The following is a 15,520-nucleotide window of genomic DNA, read 5'->3' as shown; positions in this document are numbered from 1 at the left end:
TTGGAGGAAAGTGAAATCAATTCCTCTTCACGAGCTCAGAGAAACAGAGCTGAGGGTATCTGCTGTGTGCTGGAAGAGGGAGTGGGCATCTCCTGGGAGGCTATAGTGTTGGCTTAATCTAATAGGAGTGAGTCATGCAGATATAGAGGGGAATCACACTTGATGCTTAGGATTTAAGTTAGTACACACTATAGTGGATGTGCTTTGTTCATTTTTCATGTCTGAGGTGTACAACCACTTTAAGTGTTGGATTCTCTTGAGACAAGTGCATTTGATTTTGTGAATGTCACTTATTGCTCTGTCAAACGAACCATGCTCTAAAGTAGGTTAACTGGCCCTTACATATTTACATGTGATAGGAAGTCATGGCTTTGATAGAATTCCTTCAACCACTTTAACTTTTTACTCAGGAGACATGTACAAAGGTGAGAAATTCTCAAGAAATCAGTGTGCCGAGTACAAGCATTTACATACTATAACATAAGTTATTTATCAAAAAGACATTGTGATTTGTTGGCAATATAATAGACATTTGCTAGAACATACTTTCATGTGCATCTAGAAACATGAGGAGGGCTTGCTTAGCAATGGTCTCATTAGTATTTAAAGGGGAACTTCACAGCCCCTTTGCTGCTTTTTTTTCTTTCCACTTCCTTTTCATGCAGAATTGTCTTCATAAAAAAAAAAACATACCTGCCCAGCAATCTAGTGATATCCTACTGTGATCTGCTGTCAAAAGCCACACCCCATGACTCCCCCCTAGCCTTCCTACTTCATCAGGAAATGTCAGTTTCTTCCAGGCGGTTGCAACAGGCCCCCAATGACACATTGCCAGGTCCACCCTCCAACCACTGCGTGTCCCTGCTCCAGTAGCCTCCTTAGGATGACAGGGAGAGCAGGACTCATACTTCTCACCTAGGCAAGAATGGAGGATTGGGGGAGGGGAGGGGGTTTGACTTGTTTGGGACAAAAGGTCTACTTTCAAGAAGCTAAAACAGATAAAGACAGCCAATGCATGGAGGAAAAAAAAAAAAAAAGACATAGAACACAAAGCTTAGAATGGTGCAGTAATGTATAAGTGTTAAAAAGTACATGAACAGGTGGCGCTGCAAACAATGCACTGGCTAATGCAGCTGGCCACTAATAAAAATTCAAAATGTTTCATGCGTTGTTTGACTGCAAACTTGCTGGACAAAAAAATTCTACAAATATCTGCCTCATGATACAAATATGTGCACACTGAAAAGGTCCCTAGATTAGCCATAAATGAGTTTATATATACAGGAGACTGGTATCACTAGATTCAGATTAAATAGAAGGAAAGTACAACTAGTTTATAGCATGGAGCAATATCCGCCGCATGTTCCTCCTCGGCCACCAGCTTCATCGGACAATCTGACGCCTTTGTTATGGGACTCGCTTTCCCAAAGTCCAGGAGTTTGTATAATCTTTTCAACAAGTTCTTCGAAGGCACACTGTACACCATCTCTGGTTTTTGCACTGGCCTCTAAAACGAGAGACAAACAATTATTAGGGCGGAAAACAGCAAAAAGTTGTTCCAGCTTCATACTGCAAAGTGATCAGTCTATAAATCAGTTATAGAACATATAAAACAATCCAAAAACAAACTTTGAGGCAATAAAGCCAAATGGTTAATTGACAACGTTCAATAGTTTCAGGTGAAAATCTTTTGATTATGTTGAATTTATCAGGCGTAGAGCTGACTTTGTACTAAATCTGCACACAAGTGGAAGGCAAAGACAGGTTCCCAAATCCGAAAAAAAAAGCTGCTTTCAATAATCAAAAGAAAACACATTAGATATCGTTAAAATTTACAGCTACAGTTTCTAGGGGTCAGCATTGTGATTCTTGGCATAGGGCGGAACACATTTGGCATCAAACATGAAACCATGAAAAATGGGTGCTGGACCTGGAGGTTAAGAGCCTGACCTCAAGAATTCGGAATAGGTATGAGAAAGGTGTTTTGCTTTGGCTGATGTAAGAGTCTTGTTTCTGGTAACTCAGTCATACGATGAATGATGGGGTTTAACAATTAAGTAAGCTCAGGAATTATAAATAGCAGCCAATACTGTGCAAAATCAGACTGCATGTAGGCCAAAAAAAAAAAAAGAGCACAAACAAAGAGGAAAATTATAGGAGAGGTTTGACACAGCCCACCAAATTAACCTGAGGGAAGACAGACCAAGACACACCACTGAATTATTTGCATGAAACGAATCCCAGCTATAGACCAAGATTGTGAACACCGCAACAAAGGAGTGAATCATACAACAAGAGATCCAAGAATCAGCCCTGACTCAGTGTGATGTCATGCCCAACTTTGGCCAGCATTGCCCCAGGAAAAAAGGATATCAAAACACATAAGGCTCAGGAAGTGAGTCTATTCTTGGAAAAGGTGAACTTATATTGTGTCAAAACCATTAGACAAATAATGTCCTTAGGGAGCTGTAGGCACCAATACGAGTTATGTGCATGTTTCTCAAAGACAATCATTAACATATTGTCTTCTCCAGATGTGGACCAACAAGACAGAAAAGATGATCAAATGAGGATGTAGAACATACAAAATTACTGTGGGTAATGAAATAATTTTTTTTTATGTTTCCATCATAAATGTAAGGTTTAACAGTCTGAGATTCCATTTGAAAAAGATCACAATACATTTTTAAGGCCCTTTTCCAGCTAAAGCACACATCTCTCCAGACGGTGACCAATAGGTTTTACCATTAATGTGCACAGCCATCTGCAGGTGAAATCTGGAATGGAAGCACTAGTCCTGAGGGTTATCTGCACTGAGCCATAGACTTCCATTATATCACGTGGGTTTGGTGCACTTTCTGAAAGCTTACCAAAACTCCTGAATGCAGGCATTTTGATTTGTTTTCAGAAAGTGCACCAAACCCGCAAGATGTAATAGAGGTGTATGGCTCCATGTAGCTAAACCTTTGGTGCAATGCAAACAAGCTGTTGGCCAATTAACGCTTCAGCCCCGGACCATTTTGCTGGCCAAAGACCAGGCCACACTCTTGCGATTCGGCACTGCGTCACTTTAACTGACAATTGCGCGGTTGTGCAACGTGGCTCTCAAACAAAATTGATGTATTTTTTTCCCAAAAATAGAGCTTTCTTTTGGTGGCATTTGATCACCTCTGTGGTTTTTATTTTTTGCACTTTAAACAAAAATAGAGCGACAATTTTCCCCTCAGTTTTGGCCAATACATATTCTTCGACTTTTTTCTTTTTTTTACCGAAAATAATCGCAATAAGCGTTTATTGATTAGTTTGCGCAAAAGTTATAGTGTCTACAAAATAGGGGGTAGTTTTATGGCATTTGTATTGTTTTTTTACTAGTAATGGCGGCAGCAATATTTATTGTGACTGCGACATTATGGCAGACATATCGGACACTTCTGACACCATTTTGGGACCAGTGTCATTTTTAAAGCGATCAGTGCTATAAAAATGCACGGATTACTGTAAAAATGACACTGGCAGTGAAGGGGTTAAACACTAGGTGGCGCTAAAGGGGTTATTGTGTAACCTAGGGAGCGATTCTTGCTGTTAGGGGGGCGTGGCAACCAGTGACACGTCACTGATCACAGAAATGGTGAGATCAGCGACATGTCACTAGGCAGAACAGGGGAATGCCTTATTTAACCACTTCCCGACCCCCGCATGTACATATACGTCCACAATATGGCACGTACAGGCACATGGGCGTACACGTACGTCCTCGCCTATTAGCGGGTGGGGGGTCCGATCGGGACCCCCCCCCGCTACATGCGGGGGTCGGGTCCGCTCGGGGAGCGATCCGGGACCACGGCGCGGCTATTTGTTTATAGCCGCTCCGTCGCGATCGCTCCCCGGAGCTGAAGAACGAGGAGAGCCGTGTGTAAACACGGCTTCCCCGTCCTTCACTATGGCGGCGCATCGATCGCGTCATTCCCTTTATAGGGAAGACACGATCGATGACGTCATTCCTACAGCCACACCCCCAAACAGTTGTAAACACATACTAGGTGCACCCTAACTCCTACAGCGCCACCTGTGGTTAACTCCCAAACTGCAACTGTCATTTTCACAATAAAGAATGCAATTTAAATGCATTTTTTGCTGTGAAAATGACAATGGTCCCAAAAATGTGTCAAAATTGTCCGAAGTGTAGGCCATAATGTCGCAGTCACGAAAAAAATTGCTGATCGCCGCCATTAGTAGTAAAAAAAAAATAAAAAATAAAAATGCAATAAAACTATCCCCTATTTTGTAAACACTATAAATTTTGCGCAAACCAATCGATAAACGCTTATTGCGATTTTTTTTACTAAAAATAGGTAGAAGAATACGTATCGGCCTAAACTGAGGAAAAAAAATGTTTTTATATATGTTTTTGGGGGATATTTATTACAGCAAAAAGTAAAAAATATTGTTTTTTTTTCAAAATTGTCGCTCTATTTTTGTTTATAGCGCAAAAACTAAAAACCGCAGATGTGATCAAATACCACCAAAAGAAAGCTCTATTTGTGGGGAAAAAAGGACGCCAATTTTGTTTGGGAGCCACGTCGCACGACCGCGCAATTGTCTGTTAAAGCGACGCAGTCCCGAACTGTAAAAACACCTTGGGTCTTTAGGCTGCATATTGGTCCGGGGCTTAAGTGGTTAAAAAGCATCCCCCTGTTCTGCCTTTGCTGACTGCAATAGCGGGCTGCCCGGGAACATCGAGTTCCCGGGACCCGCGAGCACACTTGAGGCACGTGGCAGGCGCGCACCCGCTGGGTGGCAAATTTAAAGGGACGTACAGGTACGCCCATTTGCGTGCCCGTGTCATGTTGTCGACATACATCTGCGCGCGGCGGTCGGCAATTGGTTAAAGCCCCTCCAAATCTCATCATGCTTCAGTTTTGTATAAAAGCGCCGATAGGAGCAGATTAACCCATAGGGGTAAAGGAAATTTCTCTTAACAAAATTCCTATTTTGTTTCTCATTCCGTAAGGAACATAGGATTCAGAAATTCTTAGACAAATGGGATGTCCAAAGTAGTTCAACTGAGGGGTGGGCAATAGTAACAGGTATACAAAACAATACAGTTAAACAGAGCAGTCTGCAGCTCAAAGAACTGCCTGAACCTTATGCCTGAAACTAGCATAAAATGAGACCTGCACATCCACCTGGTAAAACCATGCAAATCTGAGAAACGGTTTCTTGGTGCTGAAAAGCCCAAAAAGCACTTACTGACCTAGTAAAGTGTTCCTGGTCATGAAAGGTGGAGCCTTGTACTTAGGGCCCCATGTACACTGCTGCAGCTAGACGGACATTCAGAGGCAGTTGGACACTTTTTTCAACTGCCCCTGAACTCAATCAATGTTATCTTATGTGTGTGTACACAGGTTCGTTTACTGTCGTTTTTAGGCAGTTGCGTTTATAGGCCTTTATTTGAAGGCAAAAAAATGAGTTTAGACTCCGAAGTTTGACGTTTCAGATGCCAAACGCAGCTAAACGCAGTAACCCGCGTTTCGTTTATAATCGTTTTTCGTTACTTAAAAAAAAAATATGCAAACGCTTCTAAAACGCAAACACGACATCTAAACACCCCAATTTAAAACCGGCCAAACTGACTTTTTAAACGTGGGTTACTATCTGTCAAGCTAAATCGTAGTTGTAAAGGAAAAAACAATTTTGCCTAAAATTAATGTCTGCAAGGTAGACAGACAGAATAGTGTAATGATTCTGTTAAAAAACTAGTAAATACCTATTAAATTCCTTCATCTATATCACCTCCGGCGTTCTAGTTTCTGTTCTCTCGTTCACTTCCTGGTTTGCGACGCTCGTTCATGTAAGAACTACATTTCCCAGTATGCATTGCGGCACGCCCAGTAATTCACACCTCCTTGAAGTCTCTAACACGTAGAGAGCGTCCTGCCACACAGATGTAGTTCCCAGGAGGGGGTGAGCACGTTACTGACCACCGCAGTAAAGCCTCCCATCACGGTGGTCAGTAAAATCAGACAAGCAGGAAGTGAACAGAACAGAGAAGAAATAGAGCAACTTCTGAGCAAAAACGAACAATGAGGAAGTGAAAAGAGGAATGTCTGCAGGTAAAGGATGCTTATTATGAAAATTATTTTTTTCCTTTACAACCCCTTTAAGCATCCCGTGTACATGAAGCCTAAAACTATAAAGCTTATATTAGTGGTGGATCCGGAAGCTGGTCCCCCTTTGTGAAGGCTGTTCATAATAACAATATAACAGTCAGTCTTCAAAAGCAGTGGCCGAAAGGTAAACTGGAACAGGACAAACTACAGTGGATATAAAATGGGGAGGGTAGTGCTGCGCTAATCAGTGGTGAATGGATAAGTGAATAAACAGGTGGGGGAGGGGAATGAAAGTAGGTGTAATTGAAATGAGGAGCAATATAGCCCAAATGGCATCAGCATAAAAATAAATATAAATGATCAGTGAACAATAACAGTAATGGTGCAAATCATATAACTACACAGGTTCCTCTTAATGTGATGAAATACACTATAAGTAATGGTGCAAAAAAATCCCAGGTAACTGTGCTAAGTGACACTCCTATATTGGTGATAAACAGTCCATCAACAGAGTTTGAAAAATATTAGCAAAAAGTATAAGTAAGATTTCAAAAGTCCAAGAAAGCAAAAGTGCAAGTGTAGGTCCGCAATATGGAGTGAGAGGAAAATGGGTATCCAGTGATCCTTTTAGGGTAAGTAAGGATGTCCCCTTACCTTACTGCTGTAAGGTAACAGCATATAGATCCAACCACATTAGATGGTTCACTCGATGGGCTCTGATCCAACAACGGCAGGTCCTCCTTGGAGTTCTCGTCCCAGATTGGTCAGTTTCTCGCCCCAAAGAAATAAAGCATCGATGGTGTGATACCGTTTTAAAAATTTTAATTCTCAAAGAAAATAGACAGGGGTACTCACATAATCCAAAATACAATTGAGCATGTAAAAAAGAGGGGCAATCTGTCGCCAACGTCACCTCCGATACCTCTCAGTGGACTCATGCGCATTCGTCACTATCATGTGACTTCCTCAGGAGTCTCCTGAGGAAGTCACATGATAGTGACGAATGCGCATGAGTCCACTGAGAGGTATCGGAGGTGACGTTGGCGACAGATTGCCCCTCTTTTTTACATGCTCAATTGTATTTTGGATTATGTGAGTACCCCTGTCTATTTTCTTTGAGAATTAAAATTTTTAAAACGGTATCACACCATCGATGCTTTATTTCTTTGGGGCGAGAAACTGACCAATCTGGGACGAGAACTCCAAGGAGGACCTGCCGTTGTTGGATCAGAGCCCATCGAGTGAACCATCTAATGTGGTTGGATCTATATGCTGTTACCTTACAGCAGTAAGGTAAGGGGACATCCTTACTTACCCTAAAAGGATCACTGGATACCCATTTTCCTCTCACTCCATATTGCGGACCTACACTTGCACTTTTGCTTTCTTGGACTTTTGAAATCTTACTTATACTTTTTGCTAATATTTTTCAAACTCTGTTGATGGACTGTTTATCACCAATATAGGAGTGTCACTTAGCACAGTTACCTGGGATTTTTTTGCACCATTACTTATAGTGTATTTCATCACATTAAGAGGAACCTGTGTAGTTATATGATTTGCACCATTACTGTTATTGTTCACTGATCATTTATATTTATTTTTATGCTGATGCCATTTGGGCTATATTGCTCCTCATTTCAATTACACCTACTTTCATTCCCCTCCCCCACCTGTTTATTCACTTATCCATTCACCACTGATTAGCGCAGCACTACCCTCCCCATTTTCAATTGCTTATGGTTTGATACACCTTCCAGTGCCGCAGCTGTACCTCCACTTCTCATCACTTTCATTTCCCCTCCCCCTTTCTTCCCCTCTCTGTTTCCCCTCCTTTGATAAGCGCGGTAATATCCATTTTTCCACTACAGTGGATATAAAACGTCTACACACCCCTGTTAAAATGTCAGGTTTCGGTGATGTAAAACATTTTAGAACCGTTTCCATTTTTAATGTGACCTATAAACTGTACAACTCAGTTGAACAACAAACTGAACCTTTTAGATTGTGGGAAGTAAAAAAATAAAAAGAAATAATATGGTTGCATAAGTGTGCACACCCTTAAACGAATACATTGTTGAAGTACCTTTTGATTTTATCACAGCACTTTTTGGTTTTGAGTCTATCAGCATGGTGCATCTTGACTTGGCAATATTTGCCCTCTCTTCTTTGCAAAAAAAAAAAAACACTCCAATTCTGTCAGATTGTGAGGGCATCTCCTGCACAGCCCAATTCAGATCACCCCCCAGATTTTCATTCGGATTCAGGTCTGGGCTCTTGCTGGGCCATTCCAAAACTTTAATCTTCTTCTGCTCACAAGAGTGCAGAACGAACTGCACTCCTGTGATCCACAGAAGTACAGCCACAACAAGATTTAACTGAACTTGGCCTTTAAGTACCCATTTAGTACAACAGAGGTAAAAATCTAGTCTAAATACCTACACAGTTCAGTCCACAGGGGCCCTAAACATGGCTAGGTCACCGTAGTCTGCCATAAAACAGTACGCAACAAGTGAGACAATACCAGGACAGGTCATGAACCAACTACAGAGTAGGAGGGGGTTAATGGCATTCTCTAGAAAAATCTTCAGGGCCAGGGTTACACCAGGGAGCAGTAACATGGTGCTGAACAAGTATAGCACCCTGTTACTAACTCACCATGTTGCCCCACATGCTTAGGTGAGCACCTAGTGCATGATCCTCCAGTGCCCAAAGCAACATTACAGGCCAGTTCCGTAGACTCAGGCCTCGTACACACGACCATGTTTCTCGGCAAAAACCAGCAAGAACCTTGCTGGGAGATAATTTTTTTTTGCCGAGGAAACCGGTCGTGTGTACATTTTCTTTGAGGAAACTGTTGAGAAACTCGTCGAGCCAAAAAGAGAGCAAGTTCTCCATTTACTCGACGGGAGTCTGATTTGGCTCGTCGAGATCATCAAACTCGGACGTCTGTATGCTAAGAAACCCGCGCATGCTCAGATTAAAGTAGGAGACGGGAGTAAAAGTAGCATTTGTAATGGAGATAACACATTTTTAAAGCTGTAACAGACTGAAAAGTGCAAATCGTCTCTTACCAAACTTTTATTTAACACGCAAACACATGAAATTGGCAAAAGCAGCCCCAAGAGTTTAGCCAGTGGAATCGAACTTCCCCTGCCGTTGTATGTGTTGTATGTCACCGTTTGAGAACGAGGAGATTTTGGCTTGACTGTGTGTACGCAAAGCAAGCTTGTCGAGTTCCTCGACAAGCCTAACAAGGAACTCGACGAGGAACTTGATGCGTTTCGCCCGTCGAGTTTCTCTGTCGTGTGTACGAGGCCTCAGAGGAGTCAACCGATCTGCAAAGCAGCTAAGTGGGAAGTCGCAGCAGCTATGTAGCAGCTTGGAATCTTGAAAGTAATGTCTTGAAGAAAAGAAAAGAAAAAAAAAAACTTTGCTTCTTTCAGAACAGAGAGAAGACATTTTCGATAAAAAATAAAAAAATGGGACCGAGAAGGGTTAAATTAGGGCTGTTCTAACAGCTTTGTTGGTCAGTGTTCTGTAACCTGAAGGCAGCATATAACCCAATAATCTAAGACTAGATTGTTGTAGAATATTATTTTCCATTAAAAATATGAAAGATTAACATTTCTAAATGCTTTGCATTTAAAAGACAAGCAGCGAAGCAATAAGTGCACAAGCACATGTGCCATTTAGAAGATCAATCACAATACTAAAATTGTTACAGAATATTTACTACACAGACAGTACTAATGGCTCCCTATGGTGTGAGCTACACCAAGTAGAATGTGGAAGTGATTAATCACACACACTTGCAGTATTTTAAATGATAAATGGTTTTAACTTGCTACCTGTTTATCTGGAACCAAAAGGAGCCATTTGTTCCATCTGTGTGGCGATCAACTGTTACTATCAGGTTTCACTTACACCACTGTGCTGCGTTATTGCAAATGTTACATGCAGTGATGTACTGTGTTGCCATTCATTGTAAAGGACAGCTCAAGGTACCTCCAAAGTACGTGCCCTGCAATGAAATACGCAGCACGGCACAACACATGGCATCTTGTCTATTCTGTGATAGAATATAACCCCTGTGCTCCTATGAGGCTGTTATTACAATTGTCAAACTTCAGTTTATGTGCGTTTAGGGGACATTTCTAAATGCATATAAATGCAATGATTTTTTAATGGTACCATAATAGTAGCATTCACACTGTGCAATTGCCTGCGTTAAGTTTGGCTTTGTTTAGAAAAATAGAATTCTGCACATCTAGGATCCGATTACACACCTAAATATGGCCAAACGCATGAAAATGCAACTAAATGAGTCAAAACAGGACTAAAGCTGCTTTAGGTCTCATGATCACGGGGCATTTAGGCCAGCAGCCTGTAAAACTAGGAGAGGCTGAAAACTGCTATGGTTGGGAGTTGCACCGAGTAGTACTAATGTTTAGGGCCGTATGCACCCAGAGACGAATGCCTGTAAAGCAAGCAGACTGATTTACGGGCATTCGCTCCTGGTCGCATACTGCCCTAAACATATGAAACTGACAGGCATTCTAATTCTTCTCAACTCTATCCAAAACTCAAAACACAAGTTGGGCTGCATTCACATCTAGGCAATTCTCAACATGCAATTGCTATCACCCAATAGAAGCTCCTAATACTTTTCGAGTGACAAGCTTTGCGTGTTGCAAATTTGCTGCAACTGCAGAACGATTTATCGCAGTACAACCGTGGCCATTAACAAGCAATGGCATCACAATCACGTCCCGTGTATTGCCACGATTCAAATCGCCTAGGTGTGAATGCAGCCCAACACTTTAAACGGCTGTAAGCAATGGAGCTGAATGATATGCTTGTGCCTTCTGCCCACACCTAAACACCAGGGCTAAAACCCCAGTACTTAAGGCCTTAAAAGTGTTTGTTAATCAAAATAAAAAAAATGGATCCTGCTCCTTTAAAGCTGATCCTACAAGTTTCTGCCCTCCCCTCTGTAAACTGACCACAGTATATCATGGCTGCTGAGCCCTGACACTGTGGTCAGTTTACATGCCTCCGACAGCCGCAGCTCTCCTGCGTCTTGCCCCCCCCCCCCCTCCCCACCGTCAGCTCTGTGTCAAGGACCGCCACCCCCATCCCCTTTTTTGTTGCTGTAATAACCAAGTAAAAATCATGAAAACCACTGGCTTTCATAATACCAAGTGTCCTGTATTTATGCCTTAATAAAAAAATATTTTTATACAAAAAAGTAAATAGTCACTGCAATTATCCAATCATGTGAAAAGTACATACTGTATTTACACTCGAGTATAAGCCAACCCCAATATAAGCCAAGGCACCTAAATTTACCACAAAAAAATGGGAACGTATTGACTCCAGTATAAGCCTAGGGTGTCCATCTGCATGCCTCACTGTGCCCACGCCTCACTGTGCCCATGACTAGACTTGCGTTTAACATGGGTGTATATAGAAGGGGTGCCCGATTTTGAAAAATCTGTGCTCCCTGGCCGTAGGTCCCCCAGACAGCAAACCTTGCACACTTGTAGAGGAAGAGGGGGGCTATATGTGTGCCAAGTTTGGTGTCCAGGGGGACCTACAGCCGAATGGTAGCAGGTCCGAAAAGTCCGGGAGATCAGGCGCAAAAAGGTGACTCGAGTATAAGCCAGGGGGGGCATTTTCAGCACAAAAAAAAAATGTGTTGAAAAACTCGGCTTATACTCGAGTATATACGGTAATTGTGTATGTAAAATGGTGAGTAATTTACAGTTTCTTACCTATAAACAACATTGAATGTTTTCGTGCAAACTTGAGGCCTTCATTTCTGTCTACTTCTCGGTTGTCCTAAAAGAAAACAATAAAAAATAAATAAAAAAAAAAAAAAACATTATGATCAGTTTTAACTCCTTGGTACCAAGTGCACACAAATATGTGGACTCTCAGTGGCCGGACCTTAGTGCCGAGAGGTCGCATATTTGCAATAACGCCACTAGAGCAGTGTTGAGAGTGGCAGTGTTACCGGTGGCTAACTGAAAGCTCCCGTTCACATCTTGCGAGCAGCTTTCTGATCATGCGACAGGCAATTATGGTCGCATGACTATAAGCCCCGTCTCCTGGCAGTCTTCATTTTAAAATGGTCACACACAGAACTAAAACTAAATATTTGTATCATTTTTGGCGATAATTTGGTCATCTTTATTTTACAATGGTCTACCTTCTCTTCTAGATTGTTTTACTGTGAAAATTACAGCATCTTTGTCAGTCAATTATACATAAATACAATTATCAGTCTTGTAATGCTTCCAATAAATTCAATAATTCAAACTCCATGCTGTCCTAAATTGGAACTCACACATGGACTATACTTGCTCTCTACTTTCTGAGTGCTCAGTGAGAGGGTCTGTCACATGATCATTCCAAGTGTATGAATAAATAAATACATAAAAAAAAAAAAAAAAAGTAAGAAACAAAAACAGTGAGACCATTACAAATTTTCCTATTTTTTCTATGTTCTCACTAATATTTGTCCAGAATATCTTTATACGTTAAATCACCTTACCGGGGGACTTTCACCTACTGCACAGGCCAATTTTTAGATTTCAACGCTGTCACACTTTGAATGACAATTGAGCGGTCATTTTACGACAGATAGAGCTTTCTTTTGGTGGTATTTAATCACCACTGGGGTTTTTATTTATTTTTACTAAACAAATAAAAAAAAGACCAAAAGTGCCCCGATTATCAGTGTAAACCAAGTGCTAAACTTGTGGGAGGAAGGGACTGACGATAACAAGCAAGTCCATTTACATGTGATCAGCTGTGATTGGACACAGCTGATCACTCGGTAAAAAGCCGCCGTAATTGGCCCTTTACCCTGATGTTTAGTGCGTCTAAAGGACACATCGGTCACAGAGCGCACCCGATGTGGGCCTGGGTGGGTGTTCTTTCAGAACTTGGATGGCTACGCTGTAGCCATCTTTTGGATATAGTGAGGTCCAGAGTGGTTAAATGGTAAATTCTGCTGTTCTTTACCAGATAAAGCTTCCAGAAATGGTGCTGGGAGCTCAGCAGTACTGTTAGCTTAATGCTTCTGGTCTGTGTGCACTCTACTACCTTCCCTGCCATTATACAACTAGAATTAGCCCATACCAAATGGTGACCCCATTTACTGCCATTGCAGTGACTAATTCCACTCATAAAACAATGACAGAAATGAGCCCTGTCCCCAGTACCTGAAGGTGTCAACACCAACATATTCCATATTAAACAAAGACATAACATATTAAAACAAAGCAGCAGAGTATGTCATTAAACAGTTGGCTGTGACTTACTTTGTCTATCTTGTTCCCAACTAACATTTTTACTATGTCATTTCTTGTGCAATATGTCTCCAGCTCATTTAACCAGTTGTCCAGTCTTGCGAATGTGTCCCTTCTTGTGACATCATAAACTGAAGAGATAAAAAGAACATGGTGAATTTTAGAAGGAAAAATACAAAGGCTGGCACTGTCCTTACTACTGACCACAAATGCCACTCGCATACCAATAAACTAAATCCAGCAAAAATATTTTGGATAGAACCAGGAAAGTTAAGAGTCTCAGCTTTTACTGCCATTTGTGGCTCTGCTGGGGAAATTTTCCGTAATTTCTTGTCAGGGCAGAAGGTGATGGGAAATGTCTCCAACAGAAACATGGATAAAAAAAAAAAAGGAACGCATACTGGCAGAGTGAAGAATGGTAAGAACTTGTGATAATGTGCATTCCTGTCCCATAAGTGACTGGACCCCTCTTTGGTAACACAAAGACAGGAAGTACGGCAAAAGCTCCCAATGGAGGCACCAGAAGGAATAATAAAAAAAAAATTGAATAGAACTTAAAGTGTCATTAAACCCACATCATTAAACAAAACGGTGGCCCGTACATGCTGTATTGCATGCTGTTCACACTCAGTCCCTATAAGAGTAATTTTCTGTATTCTGCAAAAAAAAAAAAAAAACTGGTTGCCGTTTATTGTATCCCCACATTGTCTTGTGTCCCCGTTTCAGCCTAAGATTGTGTGGACCAGCTTCTGCCACATCTACTGAACATGCTCCAGTTTCTACTAAGCAGTTCATTACCTCCCTTTTTTTTATCTGAGAAACCTATGTGACTATAGATTCACATGTGGGCGTATAAACTCCAGATAAATGACAGCCCACTGCCCCCTTTTCCATGTCCACTAAACAGCTAAACACAATGGGGGCGTGATATTACATGCTGATTCACGGAGGCTTCACCTCCCTATAATTCTAAGCACATACAAATAGACACAGGCTGGAGGGGGTCATGAAACAGGCTGTGATTGGCAGAACCTACCCCATGATACAAAAATAAAGATTTGAGTTCAAATACATAAATTTGTATGAGGATTTAAAAACATTTGATATTAATTGTGTATTTTTCCATTTGTATTTCAATTTTTTTTTTTTTTTTAACATATGACCAACAGCAGAGGGCCAGAAGCTTCTCCTGCTGATTTTTCCCTGCAGATGGACTGAGAATGAGCTGGGTAACATGACAGCTGTATATCGATTAGAAAAAAAAAAGTACTTAGAATGTTTTTTTTTTTTTTTTTTAACCACCACAACTACAGTGCCCCCACCCATACACATAAAGAGAAGGTATAATGTAACTCTTCCTTATTCTATTCAGGGGGGGACTGTAAATGGGAAAAGCAGCCGTGTCTTTTTAAATAGATACGAACAAAAAGACAATACTAAAACGTGTAAGCGCATCATTTTTTGCAAGCCCTGTTATTCTGTTATTCTATAGCAGGATCACCAAATTAGGCGCTCCAGTAGTTCAAGAACTACAATTCCCATCATGCCTAGCCATGTCTGTGAATGTCAGAGTTTTACAATGCCTCATGGGATGTGTATCTCTGCAACAGATGGAGGGCCGTAGTTTGAAGATCCCAGTCCTTTAATTTCCATTTCACACTGTGACCCAAGTATTTCAAACTCAGCAGACAGATCAGTTCATATACCAATGACTATCGTTTTCTCTCCAAGCTTTTCCTATATAGATTTTTCATAAATATCTTTTACTTTGTATTCACTTTGGTGTTAAATCTATTCAGCATTAAAGCACTTTCTAAAATTAACAAACTTGTTTTTCTACAATTAACTTAAAACACACCTATAGGAAGCTGTCAACACACTATATATATATATATATATATATATATATATATATATATATATATATATATACACATATATACACATACACACACACACACACACACATACATACATACATACACATATATATATTGTCCATCATTTGATGCGATCAGGGGAAACAGAATATGACAGAACTAAAAAGCACCAAAATAAAATATAACACTTCTTTTAAATCAAGAATATCCA

General features: G+C 40.9%; 1 protein-coding gene across 1 annotated transcript in view; it reads right to left on the bottom strand.

Annotated features, from left to right (window-relative positions):
* Positions 1–380: 380 nt before the first annotated feature.
* The window catches only part of RAB18 (RAB18, member RAS oncogene family), a 67,310-nt gene continuing 52,170 nt past the window's right edge, over positions 381–15,520 (bottom strand). Inside the window, exons 5-7 of the mRNA XM_040352582.1 lie at positions 13,442–13,560; positions 11,888–11,954; positions 381–1,507 (exon numbers count right to left, since the gene is read on the bottom strand). Coding sequence (XP_040208516.1) covers positions 1,335–1,507; positions 11,888–11,954; positions 13,442–13,560 — 359 coding nt within the window. The 3' untranslated portion in view covers positions 381–1,334. The remainder of the gene's footprint in view (positions 1,508–11,887; positions 11,955–13,441; positions 13,561–15,520) is intronic.

This window comes from Rana temporaria, chromosome 5 (assembly GCF_905171775.1).
Source record: "Rana temporaria chromosome 5, aRanTem1.1, whole genome shotgun sequence".
Taxonomy (NCBI): Eukaryota; Metazoa; Chordata; class Amphibia; order Anura; family Ranidae; genus Rana; species Rana temporaria.
This window is presented reverse-complemented; position numbering and strand designations above follow the sequence as displayed.